The 22,996-nt window shown below is 38.1% G+C and overlaps 1 protein-coding gene across 1 annotated transcript in view; it reads right to left on the minus strand.

The window, feature by feature from the left end:
• Window positions 1–962: 962 nt before the first annotated feature.
• Window positions 963–22,996, minus strand: part of LOC148502829 (cytochrome P450 2F3-like) — a 35,112-nt gene continuing 13,078 nt past the window's right edge. The window contains exons 4-9 of the mRNA XM_088449313.1: window positions 9,940–10,100; window positions 6,309–6,485; window positions 5,449–5,590; window positions 4,246–4,433; window positions 3,710–3,851; window positions 963–1,144 (exon numbers count right to left, since the gene is read on the minus strand). Coding sequence (XP_088305439.1) covers window positions 963–1,144; window positions 3,710–3,851; window positions 4,246–4,433; window positions 5,449–5,590; window positions 6,309–6,485; window positions 9,940–10,100 — 992 coding nt within the window. The remainder of the gene's footprint in view (window positions 1,145–3,709; window positions 3,852–4,245; window positions 4,434–5,448; window positions 5,591–6,308; window positions 6,486–9,939; window positions 10,101–22,996) is intronic.

The raw sequence follows: 22,996 nt of genomic DNA on the forward strand, positions 1-22,996 counted from the left end.
TTAAGGGGCTGCAGCTGGGGAGATACTGGGGGGATGTAGAGATACTGAAGGGGGCTAAGGAGACAGAAGGGGGCTAGTTGGAGCTGGAGAGTCATTGGAGGAGGGGTTGGACAGGCACAACGGGGTATGAGGCTGAAGAGAACTGGAGGGAAGTGGCTGGAGATTATCCACAACTGGCAGGGTTAGAAGGGAAAGGCTCAGGGACAGTAATCTTCATTAAGGTACATATTCTAAAGAAACATTAACGATACAAATGGTACAATATTAACAAACACAGTTAAATAATATCAAATGTTTTTATAAGGGAAGTTCACATTTTGCCCTTCCCCAAAACTTCTGTTACTATTATATGGTTGAACCTCTGTTATATAATGATGACTTTGGTTATATTTCTACACAAAAAGGCTTCTTCTGGACCATGTGATCTCCTACCTGAATAGTGAATACTGACTAAAGTCACCTATGGAGGGTTAATTTCTTCAGAGGTTCCCCAGAAAAAAACACATATAGATAAGGAAGACTGTTAAGTGACTGACCTGTACCTGCTAGGGACCTAATCTCATATTATAAAAATCCCAAAAGCTAATGGGGGCCTGAGGCAGCCTAGCTCCCGGCCATTCTATTAAAATTTCCATACCCCCACTTCAAAATTCCCACTTTGAGCACTGATTATTAGGCAACCGTAACTTTTACAGGAAAGTTTAACAGGCAGGTAGATGCAGTGTAATTAAATGAAGTGTGTATTCTCAAGATATAATTATTTGGGGATCCCTGGGAACCATCTTCAGTAAAATGAGTAGAAATATAAGCAGTGACTTATTTTAATAAAAAGCAGATTTACTGTAAAATTAAAGCTCTGTTTGGAATGTTTTAGAAAATCAAAAGATAATGTGTATTCTCAACATGGATTTTGGATTAGATGAAATAATATTGTTATATTTAGATTTACAGACACCAGAACACTAGCGAGGTAAAATGCAGCATTTGTACTGAGTAGGGACACTTCCCAGTCCACTTCTCATTGGTCTGACGTCTATCTCATCCTTCCCAATCACCGGTTTGAAGTTGAAATTTTGAAACAGAGATGTGAAGAAAAGAAAGAGCTCCATCCGGGCCAGGCTTTCTCCTATACATATCCGCTTCCCTGGTCAGAGAGAAAAAGACGTGTATAGTAAAACATACTTTAAGACATCTAGAGTGGTAAGTCAATTGTCAGTGGCACTAAATGCACTAGATTGTGCCAAATTGATATCCACTTAACTCCATGAGCATGTACAAGCAGCATTGCTTGCAGTAGAATGTGCGATCATTATGCAATGTGTGCTCTATCTATAAGAGAATTGCTTATTCTGTAGAACATGAGGTTGAGCATAGCGCCGGCTCCATTATACATATGGTCCTTCAATCTCCCTCCCCATACTGACAGCCTATAATTTGGTGGTTGAGCATATTGCAGAGACCAATAATAACAGTAAAGTCATGGGCTCTCCTTCCAAGTACTATGGGACATATTAACAAGCTTGTTTACAATACAGCATTTCGCACCTTGTACTGGTGAGTTTGAATTTTCGGCAGTATGACAAAATCTCTTGATCCCAACAGTGGAATGAAATTAAGGATATAAGCACTTTACTCAATGTTCAATATATGGACTTATGTTTTTCTATGTACATTTCCATCAATTAATAGTACTGGTGCTATACAGATTTTACTTATTTATTTATGTGCATTTTGCTCTCTGTATTAAATTATTAATTATATGTTAGATTGTATATTTTAATAAATGTATTAATTGCGCTCTCTGGGTGAATATCTCTTTACCTATCTTATTTTATTACCAATTAAACTACTTTATGTAAAAAATCATTTTTGTATGGAAAATTCATTTTCAGGACTTATGAGGTAATTGACAATGAAATTAGACAATAAAGTAAATAGCAACACCTTCTAACATTCTAAACACTGTACAGTACAGTATGTAGGGGCAGGCATTTTTTTTAATTAAACAAGATAAACCATGTGCTCTGGGGTCATCAATTGCTGTCCAATATGTCAATATATTAATACAGTGCAGCTTTGCATTTCCATCCTAAGCTGAATCACCCCCTGAGTTTCAATGCTTTTCTTTAGCATTACAAATAAAAAAATAATAATTTTTGAAAGCTGCTTATATATCTTTTCCATTTGAATTTTTTTTATTATGACCTGTTTGAATTTATTGATTATTGAGTGTTGATTACTCTTTTGTAGTTTTTTTTTATTTTCTTTTTCACAGACTTAATTTAGTTTCTATCATCTGGAATCAATTTGTCATTTTTCAAGATGCCCGTACGTACCTGTTACAGTATATACCATCAATTAAATTTTTAAGGTGAAATACTATATACTGTAAAAGTGCCTGACTGCCCATCTGGCTGTTCTGGAAAATGCCAGAAGGGCCAATGGCCAGACTGGCAGGTCCAGCCAGTGCCGCCGAGGGGTGCCAGATGCATGCAGCCGCAGCAGCTTTTGAGGAAAAGAGCCAATTAAATTTTTATTCAGCCAATAGGAAGTTGCGGACCAGAAGCCACTGCTTAATTAACTGGAAATTTATGTTATTGATGTTAATTGTACTATAGGTACAAAAACAAGTCCAAGTTACATGATTTTAGCAGTTTTTATCAATTTTTAAAGAAATCCAAAACCAAAACACTTGATTGTGGTTTTGCCAGAATCAAAGAACAATGAAAACCAACACATGGGGTCTGCACACATCTCTAAAATCGTGTAGATCTTGAATAACATTATTAATGTCTCAGGTTAGTGCAATGTTTCCTATGGTGCAAATGTAATAGCTCATGATTTGAGGACACCTGTGCGATTCTGGTGAAAAATCCACTAGAGTCAAAGCTGCATTCAAACCAACCTGGTTTTGCCGTAAAATGAAATGCCACTTTTAAATATGCACACCAATTTTTTTTTAGTAATTTACATAATTTTTGGGTCAAAGTGGGTCAGTAAATGACAGTATGCCTATGCCACACTGTCACTTCTCCTGTGCTTTTAATGGTAAACTATCAAATCCCATTCACTTGCAGTTTCCATACCAACATTTCTAACTTTCCCATTCAACCACTAAAATACCTTGAAGTTCTTTTTGTGTCATTGTTCATTATAAAGCAGTCTAATAATTTACCAGGAACCAGGAAAATTGGTTAGGTACTTTTTGAGTGTTGATTAATCCCACAAATGACTTTGACCACAGTGCCTACAGATTTGTCCTATCCTTAAATTTCGAACTTAGCCATGCCAAAACACTAATCCTAAGTACCTAGAACACTATACTGTAAGTGTACTAAGACACAATATTAAAGTAAAAAGTATCAACATTGAGTAAAGTACACCATTTATGATATAAAGGCAAAGGACAGGTGTGATATGAGTAACCTGCACCATGCATCATTATGCTTCATCCCTGACTTTATACAGTACCAAATGCTTTACAGAATATAACTAATCCTAAGGTCCTAGTACACTATATATAAACTAAGATCAAACTTGAAGAAAAAGTAACAAAAATGAGGAAAAATTGCAGAGCATGGAAACAGCGCCAGGCTCTCGTGGCATATGGTGCAAAATGGATAGTTGTTGAGGGCACATCTGTAAGAGACCATTGCACTTTAAAGGTGTTTCATTTAAAAAAATAGACCCTGATGAATATCCAGCTTACCTGCACCAAAAGGCATGTGTGCATCATTCTTTTTGAAAAGACCTTTGTCATCCAGGTAATTGTCGGGGTTGAACTTGTTTGGTTCCGCATAATTATTTGGGTCATAATGGACAGAGCGTAGCAGTGGGGTGACGTGAGTGCCCTAAAACATGCATAAGATTAGTCAGAGATTGAGCATAGGTATATCATGCTGGTTTGTTGGTGTGAAAGTTTTGTAATAATTTTATTTATGTTAAGTTAGAACATCATTTTCCTTATATTTTGCTATATGCACAGCTAATAGTACAACAATAGTTTCAGTAGTGAGGGGGTAACACATTAGAGCAGATCAAGTTATTTGGGACACAAATATTCACAGAAATATTTTTACAATTTTTAATTTTTATATGAGATAGATTGAGCATATTACATCAAAAATAATGTCTAAGGATCAAAGTAGGCATTTGAATTGTTAATTTAATCGAATAGTGCACTAAGAACGTCTTTCCAAATATATTATGGTTTATAACTAAGTAGCACAAATGGGGCTCACTGACCTTTGGAATAAAGTATCCTCTGAAAACAGCATCTTTTGAAGTTCTATGAGGAAGACTAATAGGTATAACATCACAGAATCTCATGAGCTCATGGATAGTTGCATCCGTATATGGCATCTTATACCTGTCCGCTATGGTTGGACTTCGATCTCTCCCCACAACTCGCTCAATTTCCTCCTGCATTCTCTCTGCAGCCGGGTAAAGAGAGTTGGAGACTGAATGAATAAATATGATATCTATATAACATATTCTATTTTTATGTTTCACAAATTGTTTTAAAATAGCCTAAACTTTTTAGAATAAACAGAAGCTCAACAAAGTATCTGATTTTTAAACTTTGCATGAAGTAAAAAAAAAGGTTATTGCAATATTTTAAAAATCTTTGTTTTTTATTACTCAATAATTTCTATAGTTTCAGTAAGAAAAAAAATAGAGCAGGGAGGTCTAACTGAAGTACTGTAGGACACAGCCTTTTACCACTTAACAGGCCAATATTCTTTTACAACAATATCTGTGAAATTGTCAATTATTTTTATAAAATTACGTAAATATCAAGATTATACAGTATATTCAAAATTGATTCTACATTGTTTTAGTAACAAATATATTTCAGAAATGTAAACCTTTACCATGTGCTATGAGTAATCCTACTTGTCCCTTTTAAAAAAAATAGTCAAAATGTTAATTTGCTGCTCCTGTTGCCAGATCCCTGCTGTTCCAGACCTAAATAAAGCACTTACAAATCACATAAACTACATACAAAACAGAACACCAAGTAGGCGCTTGTAGTGTAGTAAGCTCAATCACTGTGTTAAAAAATTTAAATAGTAGTATGCATACATTTTAAATTATTGTGGGTATGCTTATCTGACTGCTCTTTTTGCTTTATTTTCTTCATTGTAGCCACTTTTTAGAAACACCATAGATGACTGTATTTATGCACTAGGCCACAACTATTCCCCATTTCCACACTTTACTGGATATTATTCCTAGAAGGAAATCTGGCACAATTCCATTCCCATAGATAGACATAGGGGTTCTCCAAAATTTAGTGCCTTCTGCAGAGAGTGTACATGAGGTTTTAAAAGAAAAGTCCTAAAAAGTGGCTGCAAAGAAGAAAATAAAGCAAAAATAACACATATAGAAGCATACCCACAAGAATTTAACATGCAACATATTACACTATATATTTATATATGTTACCTGCAACGTCTGGGTGTTTCATGAGGACCAGGATGCCATATCTGAGAGTTGTGCTGACTGTCTCTGTTCCTCCAAACACCAGATTTTGAATGGTTCTCATCAAACTTTCATAGTAAAATGTAGAGTCTGGGTCATCCTTTTCCTGAACATGTGGCAGCATTACATCATTACAAAAACAGATGTAACATTACAAGCAGGTTTTATGTCTTTTTTTTTACAAAGGTGGGAATAATTTAATTGCAAGATTAGAGGAGTAGAAAATTTTATTCTATGTATGGATACTTTTTTGTAGATATGCGCATAAGAAAATATAACATATCTTCAACAATATCTCTTAGTCTTATCACATATAGTAAATAGCTTTCAAGTGGGGATGGAAATCCATGTGAAATATGTCTTAGATTCAATTTAAAAATGAGTCAAATGTTTTCCTTCATTTTTATTTATGTTGTCTCATGCTCCCTTAATCTCAACTTCACTATCTCTCCTGGTTAGAATTGTATTAATTGGCCATATTCTCATATTGATTATAATGTCTATAGACTTAAGCATATAAGCAGCACACTCATGTGGTGTTGGTTTTGGACCACAATAAAGTCATTGTTTCATTGTAGAACCTGACAAGTGCAAGATGTAGACAACAAAATGATCCAGCAGGTGATAAATATGATTTTCCTTATCTTGTCTCTCAGCACTCTTGTTTAATATATAAAATTAATTCCCATCCATTAAAGCTTTAATTTCCTTAAGAGCTCTCTTTTTTGTAGCTTGTCTCATATGTCCCCCTTCCAGATAATCTAGACCCTTGTATCTAAATAGGTCTGGGGTTGGTCCTGGTTCTAGCATGTGGTTATTTTTACCTCCTTGATCTTGATGAGGAAACAGTCAATATAATCACGAGGATTGTTCGGGTCCAGTGTTTTCTCATGATACTTAATCATTTCAGCTGAGATTTCATAAATATCTTGAAAGTTTTTCTTTATTTTCCTGTGTGGACCTGGAAGATAATCCATGATGCCAGGAAACATGTTATATAGCTAAAGAGAAATAAAATAAATTATTTAGATTCTTATTCACCGACTGTAAAGGATTTATCCATCCACATGAATATTTACTTCACACTCTTCTATCTGGTATATACCAGTATGCCGACTAGACCACATTATAATATGCTATGGTATATTGTATAGTGCAGTATATTTATGTACATTAATAAATTGTGCGATCAACTATACATGATAGTTGGAATTGCTAAGACTGCTCAAAACAAAAACATTGCTGGAGAAGATCATTGTCCTTCTTCTTAATAGCAAATTATATGTTGGATTATTGTTACAGAAACAAAACTACCATTTCAAAAATAATAATATACTGTTTAATTCTAAATGAAATGAATTTCTTTAGAGTAATTTTTAATTGAATTATACATAACATTAATAGCAAAGCAAAATCTGCCTGAGGCTTACATATTAGGAATACAATTTAAACCAATGTGCGGTCAGTATGTCGATGTTCACTATGATGACATTCATAATATTGACACTAGAATGTCAACACGGTTAAAATGTCAACATTGTTAAAATGCTGACGTCTGGAAAATGTTAACATGGACAAAATGTCAACACATCTAGATGCCGACTTAGTGAAAATGTTGATGTTAGGGTTAAGCTTGGGTATAGGGGTTAGGTTAGCGTTGAGGTTAGTTGTTTAGTTATCAGTGTCAGCATATTGTCTGTCAACATTATCACTATGTCAATGACCTCATGTCAATATTGTAAATGTCAACATGGTCACCATCAATGTAATAAATCAAACCCATTTAAAGCTGAGCCAGGGGCGGAACTAGTGGCGGTGCAGTCGGTGCCTTACACAGGGCCTGCTGCGGTGCAGGGGCCCATGGCCGCCTGCATCCGACAGCGCCGCTGCCCGCCGATCTGATCCCCATTAACAAATATTGGAGCCGGGGCGGGCCCACTTCAGCCGCTCCGGCTCCAATATGACAGACACCCGCCACGGCCCGGCCCCTTGTTATGACAACACGCGTAACGTCATGATGTCACGAGCGCCGTGTCATAACAAGGGGCCGGGCTACTGGAGAGGATCGAGCAGAGCCGCATATTGAGAGGAGAGGAAGGAAATAAGGTAAGTTGTGGTGGTATGCGGAGGGGGAGATGCTGACACACACACTGGGGCTGGGGGGAAAAGAGGCTTACACACACGCTGGGGGGGAAAAGAGGCTGACACACATGCTGGGGGGAAAAGAGGCTTACACACACGCTGGGGGGGAAAAGAGGCTGACACACATGCTGGGGGGAAAAGAGGCTGACACACACGCTGGGGGGAAAAGAGGCTGACACACATGCTGGGGGGAAAAGAGGCTGACACACACACTGGGGGGAAAAGAGGCTGACACACATGCTGGGGGGAAAAGAGGCTGACACACATGCTGGGGGGAATAGAGGCTGACACACATGCTGGGTCTGGGGGGGAAAAGAGGCTGACACACACGCTGGGGCTGGGGGGGGAAAGAGGCTGACACAAATGCTGGGGAAAAAGAGGCTGACACACACACTGGGGGGAAAAGAGGCTGACACACATGCTTGGGGGAAAAGAGGCTGACACACATGCTGGGGGGAATAGAGGCTGACACACACGCTGGGGGAAAAGAGGCTGACACATGCTGGGGGGAATAGAGGCTGACACACATGCTGGAAAATGAGGCTGATACACTGGGGCTGGGGGGAAAGAGACTGACACACACTGGGGCTGGGGGAGAAAGAGGCTGTCAAGCTGGGGCTGGGACACACACTGTGGGGAAGAATGAGGCAGAGACACGCAGGGGATGGAGGAAGAATGAGGCTGACATGCTGGGGCTGGGGGAGAAAATGAGGCTGACACACTGGGGCTGGACAGATTGTATTTATTTGCTTGCGGGGCAGTGAGGGGTGGTGAAAAAACAAGGCTGAGCAGCAGGACAGACACTGGATTCAATTCAATTACTGGGTGGGGGGTGGTGGAAAAATGTTGGGGTTTGGGGTGCCAGGAATGGGTGGGTGGGGGGGCCCAAAGCATATTCTTGCACCAGAGCCCACCACTCTCTAGTTCCGCCACTGAGCTGAGGTAATGTTTTAAAGTTGAATAGTTTTGATTTATTAATATATCTTACAGCCTTGACATTATGATGTTCGTAGCTTATTATCATGTTATATATTATTGCATTTTTTATTTTTATTGTCTTTAATTTCATGTACATCTTGAATTTTACAGTATAAGTTGTTGAAGTGTTATCTCTTTAAACCCACACAGGCTGGTGCTCTATTTACATGGTACAGTACTTTTTATTATATTTATTTTTAAATGTCCTCATGTGTGTGACCATTTTTAATCTATTTTTTTCCCTTGAATAGAATGGTCGAAGTGGATGTTTAAGTTCAATCAATCAAAATTTATTATCACATCCACATTACATATATATCAGTAAAAATTATAGTGCAAGAAAATTCACAGTCAGATAAAATTACATAAAAATACAATAAAAATGTAAGAATTTAAATTAAAGTTCTCATCCCCAAAGATCTTGGTCACATATGGTAGGGGAAATAGAAATACAGGTTGAGTCTCCCAAATCCAAATATTATGAAACATGGATTATTCCGAAATACGGAATATTTTTAGCATGATCCTGAAACTCTTTCTTATTGATGGTTGTACAGAAACTATATATAAGGCACAAAATTATTAAAAATATTGTAAAAAATTACCTTCAGGTTTTATGTATAAGGAGTATATGAAACATAAATGAATTTCATGTATGTACACAAACTTTGTATGAGACACAATATTATTGAAAATGTTATATAGAATTACCTGCAGGTTGTGTGTATAAGGTGTATATAAAACATAAAGGCATTCTGTGTGTAGATTTGGGTCCCATTCCCAAGATATCTCATTATGGTATGCAAATATTCCAAAATACAGAATATTCTGATATCCAAAATACCCCTGGTCCCAAGCATTTTGGATATGGGAGTCTCAACCTGTACTATCTTGGCCTTTAGAAAGACCCTTTAAACCTAAGTCCTCATTTTTTGACCATGTTTAAAAATCTTTTTGGATTTTGCTCTCTAAGTCTAGGACAGGTTGGTGTGGCTTCTTTACATGGTCCCTACCTTCTTTAACTTGTGGAATGCTCCATCTTTTTGTTGTTGCTAAAAAGTTGGCCCCTGAGGCCAGTTTTGACTGGCCTGAGAGCAAACTGGACTACCATAGACCTGTGACAAATGTGAGTATGAAGACCTTTACCTCCTAAGGGAGCTTTTGGCTTCTGTGACCATGGAGTAAAGAAGCTCCAACAGCCTTGTGGTCTTATGGTAAAAGGGACCCTTCCTCCTTGCTTGAGAAACTGAAGACCCATAAAGTTTTTTTTGTATATGTACATACACTGCATTTTGGGCTTTTTAAATTTAAATAACCAAATCTATGTATACCTACCGTCCCCCATGTGCTGCTCATGATAAGAAAGTTATTGTTGATGCTTTCAGTTATGGCCAATAGTCTCCTGTCATTATAATCAAAGCGACTTCCGTAGATGATTGAGCAGATAACATTGGAAACTGTTCGTGCAAAGTATGTGCTGGGGTCCACTGGAGACCCTGAGAAAGTGTAAGTCATATGATTAAAGCTTAGATCATCAACCCATGTCACACAGAGAAATGTCCTAAAATAAATTGTACAGATTATCCAACACAGATAAAAAGAAATAACTAGAACAATGGAAATTATATTAAAAAAAATTTTTTTTTTTATTAAAAACATTTCATCTGTTTAATTGTCTCCCTAATACAGTTAAATAAAGCAAAAGTAGAACAAGTCCTGGCAATCCTTTGAGAAAACTGATGGTTAGACCAGAGTTACTAGTCACTAGTGGCTCTGTTTTCTTTACTGATAGATACTGGCCTTTGGAACATTTTTTTGGAGAAACATCACCCTCTGCTTATGCCTCTCAGTGAGGGACTCACAATTGAATAAACTCATACATCCCTGATTTGTGTGAATATCACCTGGTCCAATATAAAACCAGTGCTAAATGAGCATAGTCTTCAGTTAATTCTAGAAAGCACATAGCGACTGTGAGTCTCTAGAGTCATATATTCAGCTCTCATACAGAGCTTAAAATTACTGGAGGGATCAACATCATGACATCACGAACCTGCTCTTATACCAGCAGAGGGTAAGATATCCTTTTGTCAGATTGTACACTCGAATTACACATTCCATTAATGGGTATATGCAGCTGCATTGTGTCTGGAAATACACAATTATTATGTACATCAAGTAGATAATCTGTATTTATGCCATTATTAGACTGTTTAGCTCCAGTCTGTGACTTTTACCTTTCATTTGTGATTACAATGAACTATGTACTGAGGGGGTCATTCAGACCCGCTCGCGAGCGCAGGACGCTAGCGGGTCTATGGTGCCTTACTGCACATGTGCACGACGGAGGGAGCTCCGTTGTGCACATGCGCGAGACCCGGCTAGCGACGGGCTCTCCGTCGCTCCGGGTCTCGCACCAAAGGGGGCGTGCTGTTGATGGTGATTGACAGCACACCCCCTTTGGTGGGCGTGCCGGGGGCGTGGCTGCTAGACGGAGGTGTTCACATGGGAACGCCTACCATCTGAAGCCGGCCCCACTGACATTAGTAGTGATGTCAGTGGGAGTGATTTGGGCTCTGATAGAGCGAAAATCACTCCAGGGCTTGCGGAAGCGAGACCCTACCGCAGGGTCTCCGTCGCAAGCATCGATGGTCGCGATGGTCTTGACCATCGCGACCATCATCATGGATGCTCGCTATAGCTGTGGGTGGTCCACTTGTTCTAAAAAACATTACAAAAGAGTGAGCACCTCTACAGCTACAGATTTCTGTACATATGTTGTTTTTCCAGTTCCTACATTTTTTAAGTGCAAAACTCTCTAACCACCCCCCTAAACATCCCCCAAATGCTGCCTACCTGTCACTCACTTTGCGATTAAATCCTCTCTGCAAACGCCATTGCTAACAGCACACAGATGTGTAGTTAGGAAGATGCAATGAATTAGCAGACGATAATAGTAGTTTGCAGGAATATACTGGTGAAGACTGCACACAGGGGACCGGTAAGTCTGCAGGTTGGTAAGTGCAGGAAATTCTGGGATATTGGTACAAACTGATACACAGGTTATGTGACAAGGCTTCCAGTAGATCTAGGTGAATGCAGGCACTGGCATAGGCAAACGCAGGGGGGGTTTCTGTCTGCCTGGAAACTCCCCTCCCCAGCCCATACCATGACCACAAGAGAAATAGTAATATAATGGAATTTTACTAGCGCTGTATGTTCTTCTCAGTATCATAAATTAAATAATTAGCACTACCTGTGGATTTTTAACATATATCAGCCAGTAATAAATACACCTGTGCACCAATTAGAGGATTTGGAAAACATGCACTGTTAGGGATGCACTGCTATAAAGCCCAATATTTACATATATGTCCAGGGCAGTGCTAGGTTCTTCTGCTGCTCCCCCAGACTTGCTCCCATGCTTTGGAATTGTGCCCTCATCTAAAATAAAAACATTCAGCTCAAGCAGGATGGCCCTACTGCCGCATTTGATGACTTTCTGTGATCCCTGATATATGCTGGAATTATGACACACAATAAACTTTGTATGATGCATATTAAAGCTGGATAAGTGGTAATTATGTCCTCTTCATGGACTGGCCACACTCTAAAATCAAGCATTTGGAAACCCCCCTCTAGCAATACTGCGTTTGCCACTGACGTGTATGGTAAGGCTGCACACCACAGGAAAGCAAGGCTGCATGCCACAGGAAAGCACTAGCACAATGCAGAGGATATGCAGAAATGCTGGATACATTCAGAGAGTGACAGACAGGTGAAGTCAGCAGATGGAGCCACTGACCCAGAAGCAGGAGCTTGCTGTAAAACACTTTGTACTGGCAATGTGCTAGTGAACTTGGAGAACTTAAAAAGGGTGCTACAAATGCGGATTGACTGGAAAGGTCATGTGAAAAGTTGGAGTCAGGGAATGGAACAATGGTGACTATGGCATAAGTGCTATGCATGTAAAAACTTGTTACTAGTGAATATACTTGTTACAAATACATAAGATCATATATTTAAAAAAAAATGACATTATGGGTTGTTACCAATAAATATACATATTTAGACATATTTTAGAATGTTGACCAAATACAGATTTGTATAGCATAAACATAAAATACATCAGCATATTATAGTTGTCACATAAAAATAAATACAGAAAAAAAACATTTGGATTTCATATTAAAATCTCATGTTAAAACAGTTTTGTTAGGAGAGCTACTTACAACAGATCAAAATAAATATAAAATAGGATATATGAAATAATAATAAAATAAATTGGGCATATGGGAGATCATGTCTTAAGAGAACCAATGAAACCCCAAAGAGACCAATGCAAAAACATAATAATTGCATATGTATACATGAAGAGAGCATCACAATATAAAATATAGCTTTCTTATTTCATAATAAGGAGGCAAGATCTATATTGTTGTTAAGGTTCAAAGAGGTGAGAGTTTTTAATTGATAAATACAATAAGTCTCTTTCTGTGAAAGTTTATTGGGTCTGTCACCCCCTCTCAGGACACTGTAGGTTGTGAGTCTTTTTGATATTTAAAATGTGTTCTCTATTGTGTTTTTTTAATGGTCTCATTGTTATTCCCACATATTGCATCTTACAAGGGTATTCCAACAATCCTCTATGAAATCACATATGCAGAAATTATTCTGTTTGATTTCATATTTTTTATTTTTCATATATGAGTGGAGCTTTGTATGTAGTGCAACCAATGCATGGGTAAATTCCTTTAGAGTGGATGTTAAGCCAGTGTTCCTTACAGTTTGTCAGATCATTAGGTTCTTTGGAAGATGTAGTAGTTTTGAAAGTATTTATATAGCACACACATATTCCACCTCACTTTACAGATAATATTTTGTCCATTCACATTAGTCTTTGTCCGAGTGGAGCTTACAATATATTTTCCCTATCACATACACACATAGCCAATTAACCAGTATATTGTTTGAGTGTGGGAGGAAACGCAAAGGAAACTCAAGCAAGCACAAGGAGAATATACAAATACCACACAGGTAGGGCCGTGGTGGGAATCGGACCCACAGCCTCAGTGCTGAGAGGCAGTAATGCTAACCATTACACTGTCAGTGCTGCACACAGTAGGTGCTTTCCTGAAAATGATCTATGGTTCCTTGGGTTGGATGGTTTTCAGGAAGGGATCTTACAGTACAATCAGCCAATGCTTCTGAATCACACCCTTAATTTCCCTGAATGAATTGCTGTAATCTGTGATAAAGGGGGTGACCATTTCCTGAGTGATTTTTTTCTTGTCTCTTTCCTTGATCATGTCGATCATAATCCTGGATGCATTTTTCTAAAAGAATTTTATCATACCCTCATTCTTAAAATTAGTTAATTAAAAGGATGCCTCTTCTTTATAAACATTTAGATCTTTGCAATTCTTTCTGATCCTCTGATACTGTACTTTAGGAATATTTTTACCCACTGTGTTTTATGGCAGCTGGAGGACATCAAGTAATTGTTAACATCTACCATTTTAAAGTGGGTTTTAGTGCAGATTTAGCTCTCATAATAATATACAGTAGTACAAGATCTAGGGAGATCTTCCAGATCTTCTAGCCAAAAGTGCCTTCAAATCTTAACTTTAATGTGTTCATGTTCAGGTATTTAACAAACTCATTTAAAATGTATCTCTAACATTTCCAGATAAAAATCACATCATCATAATAATGTTGCATTAGGTTTAGGTTCGCTGTCAAGGGATTGTTTCTTCAAATATATTTGTGATCCCAATAGCCCATAATAAAGTTTTCATAACTGGGTGTGTACCCATCCCTATGGCAGTTCGTTTGAATTGAAAATAAAAGGAATCAAGACATTTAAAATAATTGTACTCTAGTATAAATAAAATGCTCTTCAGAAAAAAAACTTACTTGTTATTCATCAGGGGTGTCTTTTTGGTCTAGGAAAAATTGAATCAACTGAATACCTTGAATGTGCCTGATACAGTATATATTTATTTACTAGCGTTTGCCCACAGGTACGCTCGTGTGGATGTCTGTTATTGCTCAGCCGAACTCATTTTACAAAGACAGTAGTTGCATCTAATATTGATGCATAGTTTATATTGTAGATATTGATCACAAAATGTATTTGTAAACAATATTTGCTGGTTTTCCTTAAGGTATAAACACAAAAAGATGCTTGGGGCTACTAACTTGTGAGCAAGCAACTTAACCTACATTAATAATGAAAGGTTGCAAGTAACATTTTCAGCGACTCAATGATATGTAGTATTTGACGGGGCACCATCTACTTGATTGACATGTATACTGCAACTTCATGAATCAAGATAAGCTGCCTGATTAAAGCTTAATATACAGTTGGATTTTCCAGAGAAATAGATCTATATATATATATATATATATATATATATATAGTATGAAAATAGCACCAACCTGGCACAACTCTCCTCTGCGTGGTGATTAAAAAGTGTTATAAAGCAACCACACACCCTAATGTGATAGGTGTCTGCTAAAACAACTGATATGGGACAATGGGTTAACTGTCCTCAGAGAAACATGTGTATGTGTAGTTGAATAAAGCGCCTGGTGTATTGCATATAAATTAAGTAAAACAAAGGGTCTTAGTGAATATATCTACAAAGTGATAAAAGTGATAATGATAAACAATTTATTCACATAAAACAGACATAAAAATTGATCAAAGGGCCTGCACACAGTAATAGCAGCAATAAAAGCTCTATTGAGATATTATAAAGTGCAGTGTGCTATACAAACATATACCATAAATATGTAATTCATAATGAAAATTTTAAATGAAAATTACAATGAATAAATACCACATAAACACTGATCATATGTTTAAAATTCAGACATTAAATAATTCTTTAAAATATAAAAAGAATTCATTAAAAAAGGGCAATGCTTATCTGGATATATGATAAAAGTTCATCAGGCAAGAAAGAGAAAGCTGACTCTTTCTTGCCTGATGAACTTTTATCATATTTATTTATAGGTGCACCATTGAACCTTTTTTCTGCATCAGCACTACAGGTCTCATCATGGTAGAACCTCTTATTATGTTTTTCCTATGTATGTGTGTAACTAAGGTACACTTGAAGGAGAGATCCCTTATCCTGGGTTAGCACTTCTCCTACCTGCCCCAGGTGATTTTAATCAGTATAGGTCCTGTGCATTGCAGTACACACATACAATGGGCACTATTAAAGGTAAGTCCTAGATAAATCCAGTGTCGGACTGGGGCTTGACGGGCCCACCGGGAAAATGTACTGGTAGGGGCCCATGCTTAAGGGTTGCAGCCATCCATCAGATAGGTAGTTTCTATAGAAGGGAACCAAGCCTCCATGTTGATCAGTGGTTATTCTCCTCTAAGTAATTGAACATCTAATAGAGTGACATAATAATTTGAGGTCTGGAACCTGAAACCTAGAAGAGGAGGGTGGGCCCACAGGCAGTGGGGCCCACCGGGGATTTCCCCTGTACCCCTGTGGACCAGTCCAACACTGGATAAATCTATATAATGTATCAGTATTAGGGATGTTAGGGACCCACCAGATGAGGTTCACTGTGATGTGGTTGGTGGGCAAACGTCTCTGGCCAAACATGTATTAAGAACCTTATTATAAAACCATGCTCATTGTTAGAGTTTATTATATATATGTTGTTATAATAAGTATTCTTAGTGCTTAGAATGTGCATCTGCATATTTCAATTTTTTTCTGCATTAGAACTACTGGTCTCAGCATGGTTGAACCTCTTATTATGTTTAAATTAGGATGTGCAGCCCAGCCTCCCCCCCCTTTTTTCCATTTTGCACCACTGAACTTTCCCTGTAAAAAGCTGCATAATATGTTGCCACTAACATAAATAGAGGATACTACAAGTAAATAATACTATAATGGTCTGTGTTACTGAAATTAACCTAAACTGCTTAGAGAAGCTATTGAAAAACATAATAAAACAATCCATTTGCATGCCAGGTGGTGATATGAATAAGGTGTAATATTACACTATAGGTGTTAAGCTGTTGTTATATATAACAATAGCAATAAATAAAATAAATAGGTTTTATAAATGAAAAGACTGATGTCAATGGAGCAGCACTACAAAATATAATAGGGGTATTTAGCTAGTACAGAAATTTTTATGAAATAAATATTTATTTGATGAATGAAATTCTTGAATATGGAAACAATTGATTAGAAAATGAAACCATTGTAAATAATGAAGTGGATTCAAAAGTCTCAAAGTTCTGCAGCAAGGCATATTCATTTTGAAGTGGGCAGCAATAATTAGTCAGGTCCCTTACATACAGATGTCTCCTCAAACACCTGTCCTTATTTATGCCATATGGTGTGAGATGCATGGCGGGAAGAAGACCCTCTGCCGTGGGTTACAATTCCTGGGCATTCATGTGTATGAATACCCAGGAATTGTAACTGGGGTACAATTCCTGGGCATTCATGTGTATGAATACCCAGGAATTGTAACCCACGGCAGAGTGTCTTCTCCGAGTCATGCATCTCATGCATACCTTAATTAAGCATCTGTGTCACAATGCAGTTGCATCCAAAGTTGCTTATACGGTAGGGTAATGGGTTCTTAGGATTTGTATTTTTGTTGATAGAAAGTTGCAGATTAAGCACTTGCAAATCATCTATAGTATAAGAAACTGTAACTGCAGAGTGGTAAAGAGGTCATAAACAAAAAGTTGTCATATGTAAACTGAATATTATGGTGAATACTACTATTTTTTGGTTTCTCTTTTTTATGACTTCTTGTTTACTGTATTGCAGCAGTTTCCATTACCCATTTAGCACTCTGTGGGTGTACTAAAGCTTGGATGTTTTTTTGGTTTCATTGATTTTAACATTTTCAAAGGTATAATTGGACTAATATGTGTGTAAATATTCACATAATACATTATTTTGACAACCATCTTTCTAAACGGAGATCAGTACTGCCATTTTTGTTCTCATTATTTTCAGTTTCTGCTTATCGAGCTGATAGTTAATCACTTATCGAACAATTTAAGATTAAAATCTTGTCAAGCCAGCTAAAGCTGGGTACACACTGACAGATATATTGGCCGATTAATTGATCGACCAATATATCTGCTGCCCGTCATCCAGTGTGTACCAGCGTTATGTCTGTGAATGACGTCGTTCACAGACACATTGCATTGGCTGTGCTGCACAGCAGATGGACACATATATCTGCAGACATATCTGTCCATCGGCAAGTGTGTATGGGTGGTCTGCAGACCTCCCGTCCACATGCTGCAGCAGCCACAGGAGGGGAGCAGAACATGCCCCTGCCCCACGGTCAGCGGGACCTGCCCCCTCCTACACACTGAACACAGATCATCAGAGATGTGCGGTGAGGTGAGGGAGGTGACGCAGAGCATTTCATGTAATATTTAGGTATACTCCAGAGTTTTGACTATAAAAATTCTATGAAAAATTAAAATAAAATAATATAATTATTCTAATCATTTTTATAGTCAAAACTAAGGAGTAAAATGTGTATGGCAGGTGAGGCCCTACCTTCCCTGTCTACCTTTTTCGCACATCTCTGATCAAAACTCACCAAATTTCAAGCACTATTTACAGCTGCACCTTTGTATAATACATATATGAACCTGAGGGATCGTGTGGATTGTGTAAATCTAGCCTGGAGGAACTGTTCTCTATGTAAATAATATAAGGGACTCTTTTTCCAGATACAACCGGATAGTCAGATGGAATTTTCTAACTTCTAGTGGATCTTGAGGAGATGATAAAAGATTGGGATTAGGGAAAGCTTTACAGTATGTACAGAATGTCCCAGTTATAAACCGACATTAAGATGATCCAATACTTTAGAAGTTGTTAAAGGGTAGTATCACCAAATATTTTTTTACATTCTTTCATGATACAGCAGAACTAAAACTTCTCTGGTATGCTGTGTTGCCTCCATATAATAATCCACAATGTTCTACCTTGTGCATAGGAGATTACATGTTGCAGAAGTTGTCTGCTCCATTTAGTCTTATTATTTACTTTATTACAAGTGAGATCAGGAACAGCAAGCTGGGGGCCACAGGTGAAGGCTCACCAAGCCACTGGTAGCCAGCAGGCAATCTGTTGTTCACCACTGGTAAACTGTAGATGGAAGAAATGATTTACCCTAGACTAAATAGACAGCTACACCCCTTTGTCCTACTGTATGTAGGCTTCTAGAAAGTACTTACTGAGATTTGACTTGCATATATTTCACCGAATCAATCACCAGAGCATGCAAAACTCAAAATATTGATTTAAGCATATTCAGCTTCCACTCACATTCCACCAATGGTAATGTTATCATTACAGGTCAAAGGGAAAAACTAAGGTAATACAGATATAAGCTACCAATGCTTAAAGGACAAATTATTACTGCCTATTCAAAAGAGATGTGCATTTCCGTGGAACATTGTTAAATTATAATATCGCACGTCATTGTTTACAAGAAATATTTTAGTATCACTTGTTCTTATTTTCCTGTATTGTTTTCATGAATTCAATAAACTTATGTAAAAAAAATGTTTTTTCCCCCATTAGCTAAGCACTACTATTGTATCTATTGTATTTTTACTGTTGCTCCAATGACATCAGTCTTTTTTCATCTACCAACCTTATTCATTTATTTTTATTTATTGCCTTTGTTATATGTAATACCATCTTAATATCTCCAGTGTAAGATTATACTTTTTTCATAGCATCACCGTATGCATCAAAGGATTGAGTTTTTATAATAGCAATAATCCCCCAACCAACAAAACCATAAAGATCCCATTACTGTGTCCCCCATGCAGGCCCCTACAGTCTGTTTTCTTTTCAAAGACAGTTTTTTTAGCCTACAGTATAGATCAAATAACAAATGACAAAGTAACAGCAGACTGACCAAATAAACATAACAAAAGAGTGCCAAGAATTGATCTGTTGGGTCAAAGCACTGTAGCACTGTCAAATATTTGTTGAACTGAGAATTAACTTTGAATTAACGAGAGGGAATAGGTGGGGGAACAAGAAAGAGTGAGGATGAGATTGAGAGAAGTTGAAATTAAAATACAAATATGTAGAGTTACTGAATACCCTCTATGGATAGTAAGGTGTAGCCTACCAAGGGCAAATGAGGTCTACTGTATGAGGAAAGTAGAATTCAATCTACAGTAAAATATGTTGATATTATTACTACAGTATATGAGCTTTTGCTGCTTCACTCTCTCAATATTTTTTTGAAGAGCCTGATAGTGCGCTTATTGTGTGATGCATCTTACAAATATGTATCACTCACCAATGAGGTTTGGTGGTACGGGTATGTTGGCCTCTTCAAAGAACTCACTCCCTCCCCTTACCTGGTAGATGAAGGGAACCTGACCCCAGACACAATAAACACACAAGAAATAAATAATCTTTAGCTTATAGGCCACTGTTGGAGACACAGATAGCATTTGGCTGCATCTGTTTTTCAAGTTTATACATTAACAACTTCACATATACACACAATAAGTAACGAACCCTAAGCTTTAAGACATCTCTAACTATGTACCTTAGGATCTACGTATTTTATAAATAACTACCTCTTTGGGGATCAAATTAGGCTTAACCTAAACCTTGCAGCGGGTTCAGGAACTCACTGAGAGGTAAGTATTCACTATGCACTAGAGATGAGCGATTCCGTTTTTCCAGAAACTGAACACACCCAAACTTAGGGTCTACGAATGAATCAGAGTCCTAGCTTGGGTCTTCCCACCAAGGTCAGATCCCATAACGGGGAAAATCATCACCTTCCCAGCTTAGGATCTTGCTTGTTTTGGATTTCATATAAAAGTCTCTCCATCATAATTGGGTGCCCTTTCACACAGGAGAGCAGAGCGGGAGGGTGTGTGACTGTTGGCTGGAGCATTGTGATATAAAAAAAACACAATCAGCAAACCTGAGGGCATAATAAGGGTGCTATAAAGAGTTGAAGTCTGTTTAAAACTAGGACAAAGACTGTATTAGTAGGTAGATGGACTAGGTGCCTTGGACCTTGGAATGGTTACTGCTGGCATCATTGTCAGTGTACATATTGCTTCAGTCACATCAAAAAGCCCCTCCCAGAGTGCCAGGTCCCGTGAGACTCTGCTAGCATGGGTGTCTTATTCACATCTTTATTTGCTAAAATGCAATGCAACTAGGACAGACACACCAGGAGTCTGTGCTGATTAAATTGATATGTGACAAGTGGGATAGGTATGGGATCTCGGAAGTCGGGTGCCGCCAGTCAAAATACGGACAGTGGCATCCCGACAGTCAGAATACCAACACTATGAGGTAAGTTGGTAAGCGCTCTTTGAGGATTTATAATTCTGATATTCTTTTCATCCTAACCCTCCCCCTGTCCCTACCCTACCCCTAACCCTCCCTCCCTTCTGCCTACACCTAACCTCCCCCTAGTACCTAAACCTAACCCTCCCCCCTTATGGCTTAACCCTAACCCTCCCCCTAGTGCCTAACCCTAACACCTAAACCCAACCCTCCCCTAAACCTTCAGGATGCCATCAGTTGGTACTGGAGCTAGGATCCTGATGCTGTCTGGATTCCGGCACCATCTTTTTGACCATCTGCATTCCACATGTACCCTTTCCCAGATATGTGCCTCATGACAATCCTGTCTCAGAGGTCTACAGACAATTCCTTGGACTTCATGCTTGGTTTGTGCTCTGACATGCACTGTCAAGTGTGGGACCTTATATAGATAGGTATATGCCTTTCAAAATCATGTCCAATCAACTGAATTTACCATATGTGGACTCCAATTAAGCTGTAGGAACATCTCAAGGATGATCAGTGGAAACAGGATGCACCTGAGCTCAATTTTGAGCTTCATGGCAAAGGCCATGAATACTTATGTACGTGTGATTTCTCAGTTTTTTTTTTATTTAAATTTGCAAAAATCTCAAAACAACTTTTTACACATTGTCATTATGGGGTATTGTGTGTAGAATTTTGAGGACAAAAATTAATTTACTCCATTTTGGAATAAGGCTGTAACATAACAAAATGTGGAAAAAGTGAAGCGTTGTGAATACTTTCCGGATGCTTTCCTTGTGGACTAAATGAAGAACTTAATTTTAAATATTTCTTATAAGAACATTATCCATATTGATACAATGTTTTTATCTTTTTTCCTTTTGCTTTTCATTTTTATATAAATGTGTGTGTGTTGTTGTGGTTCCCCTACATGCATGGCTTGGACTTTGCAACATTGACAGATGGCACTGCAATCTTTAAAAATTGATTCAATGTATAAAGTATTTATATACACTGCCCGACAGCTGGAACGTCACTTCCAGTCCGTGGAACTCAATCTCTGGTGGAAGGCACATGTCACTTCCGGGTCCCCGCTGTACGCGTCAAACCACCACATGGAGGTTCCAGGTGAGATGAAATGATCTATTACAGGTGAGTGCTGCTTGTTGGTGCTGTTTACTCCAAGTGCAGGTAACCAGGGGGCTATAAGACCAGTGGGTATGCCCTTGGAAGAAGGTACCAGAGGGTACCAAAACAGCTGTTGGGCTAGGCCGCACTTACTGACAATTCAACGAGGGTTCATTGCACACGATGAGTACATTCTATAAGTGTTCCTCATAATAAACTAGGAGGTAATCTCCCACTGAATTAGTGTCCCTTCATCAATGACAAAGTGGCTGCATAGAAAGGTGAAAATACAAATATAAAGAAAACAAACAATAAAGTGTTAAAATTGTGCAGAAAAGAAGGAATGTGTTATAATGCGATGCCCTGGACCAGACCAGCCAAAGCAATCTACGGGACCCACACCCCAAAAATCAACCCAAAGTTGCACTACAGTATATAAACTTGTAGGACTTACCTAAAATTGTGCCTATTACTAGTGTGCATATACAATATCAGACTCCAAGCTTTTAAACCAATAAGGGAGGGGTGCAACTCCAGGCTGAAGGTGTCTCCTTTCCTTCAGATGTGTAATAAAGCATTAGATAGCATTCACTGTAGGAATTTTTATGGCAGGGGTGCTAAACCACACATCTGTACACATCAAAGCAGAGCCATGACTATACATTGTGGTGCTCTGTGTACATAAAGAGCATTAGTAACCCCTCTCCACACCCCAAGGAGGGGAAGATCGCGCCATAGGAAATGAGTAATTCATCACGATTGAGACATAGACATTTCTGTATCGCTTTTTGCACTTCAGACCAATGATAGCCCCTCAATCGTGATGAATTACTCATTTCCGGCTGTAAAAAGGAGATAAAAGAGAGACTAGCACATACTCCATTACTTCTGGACTGCTGCGCAAATCGATTTTGAAGCAT

The sequence above is a fragment of the Taudactylus pleione genome, unplaced genomic scaffold (assembly GCF_031769625.1).
Source record: "Taudactylus pleione unplaced genomic scaffold, aTauple2 ptg000481l, whole genome shotgun sequence".
Classification (NCBI taxonomy): Eukaryota; Metazoa; Chordata; class Amphibia; order Anura; family Myobatrachidae; genus Taudactylus; species Taudactylus pleione.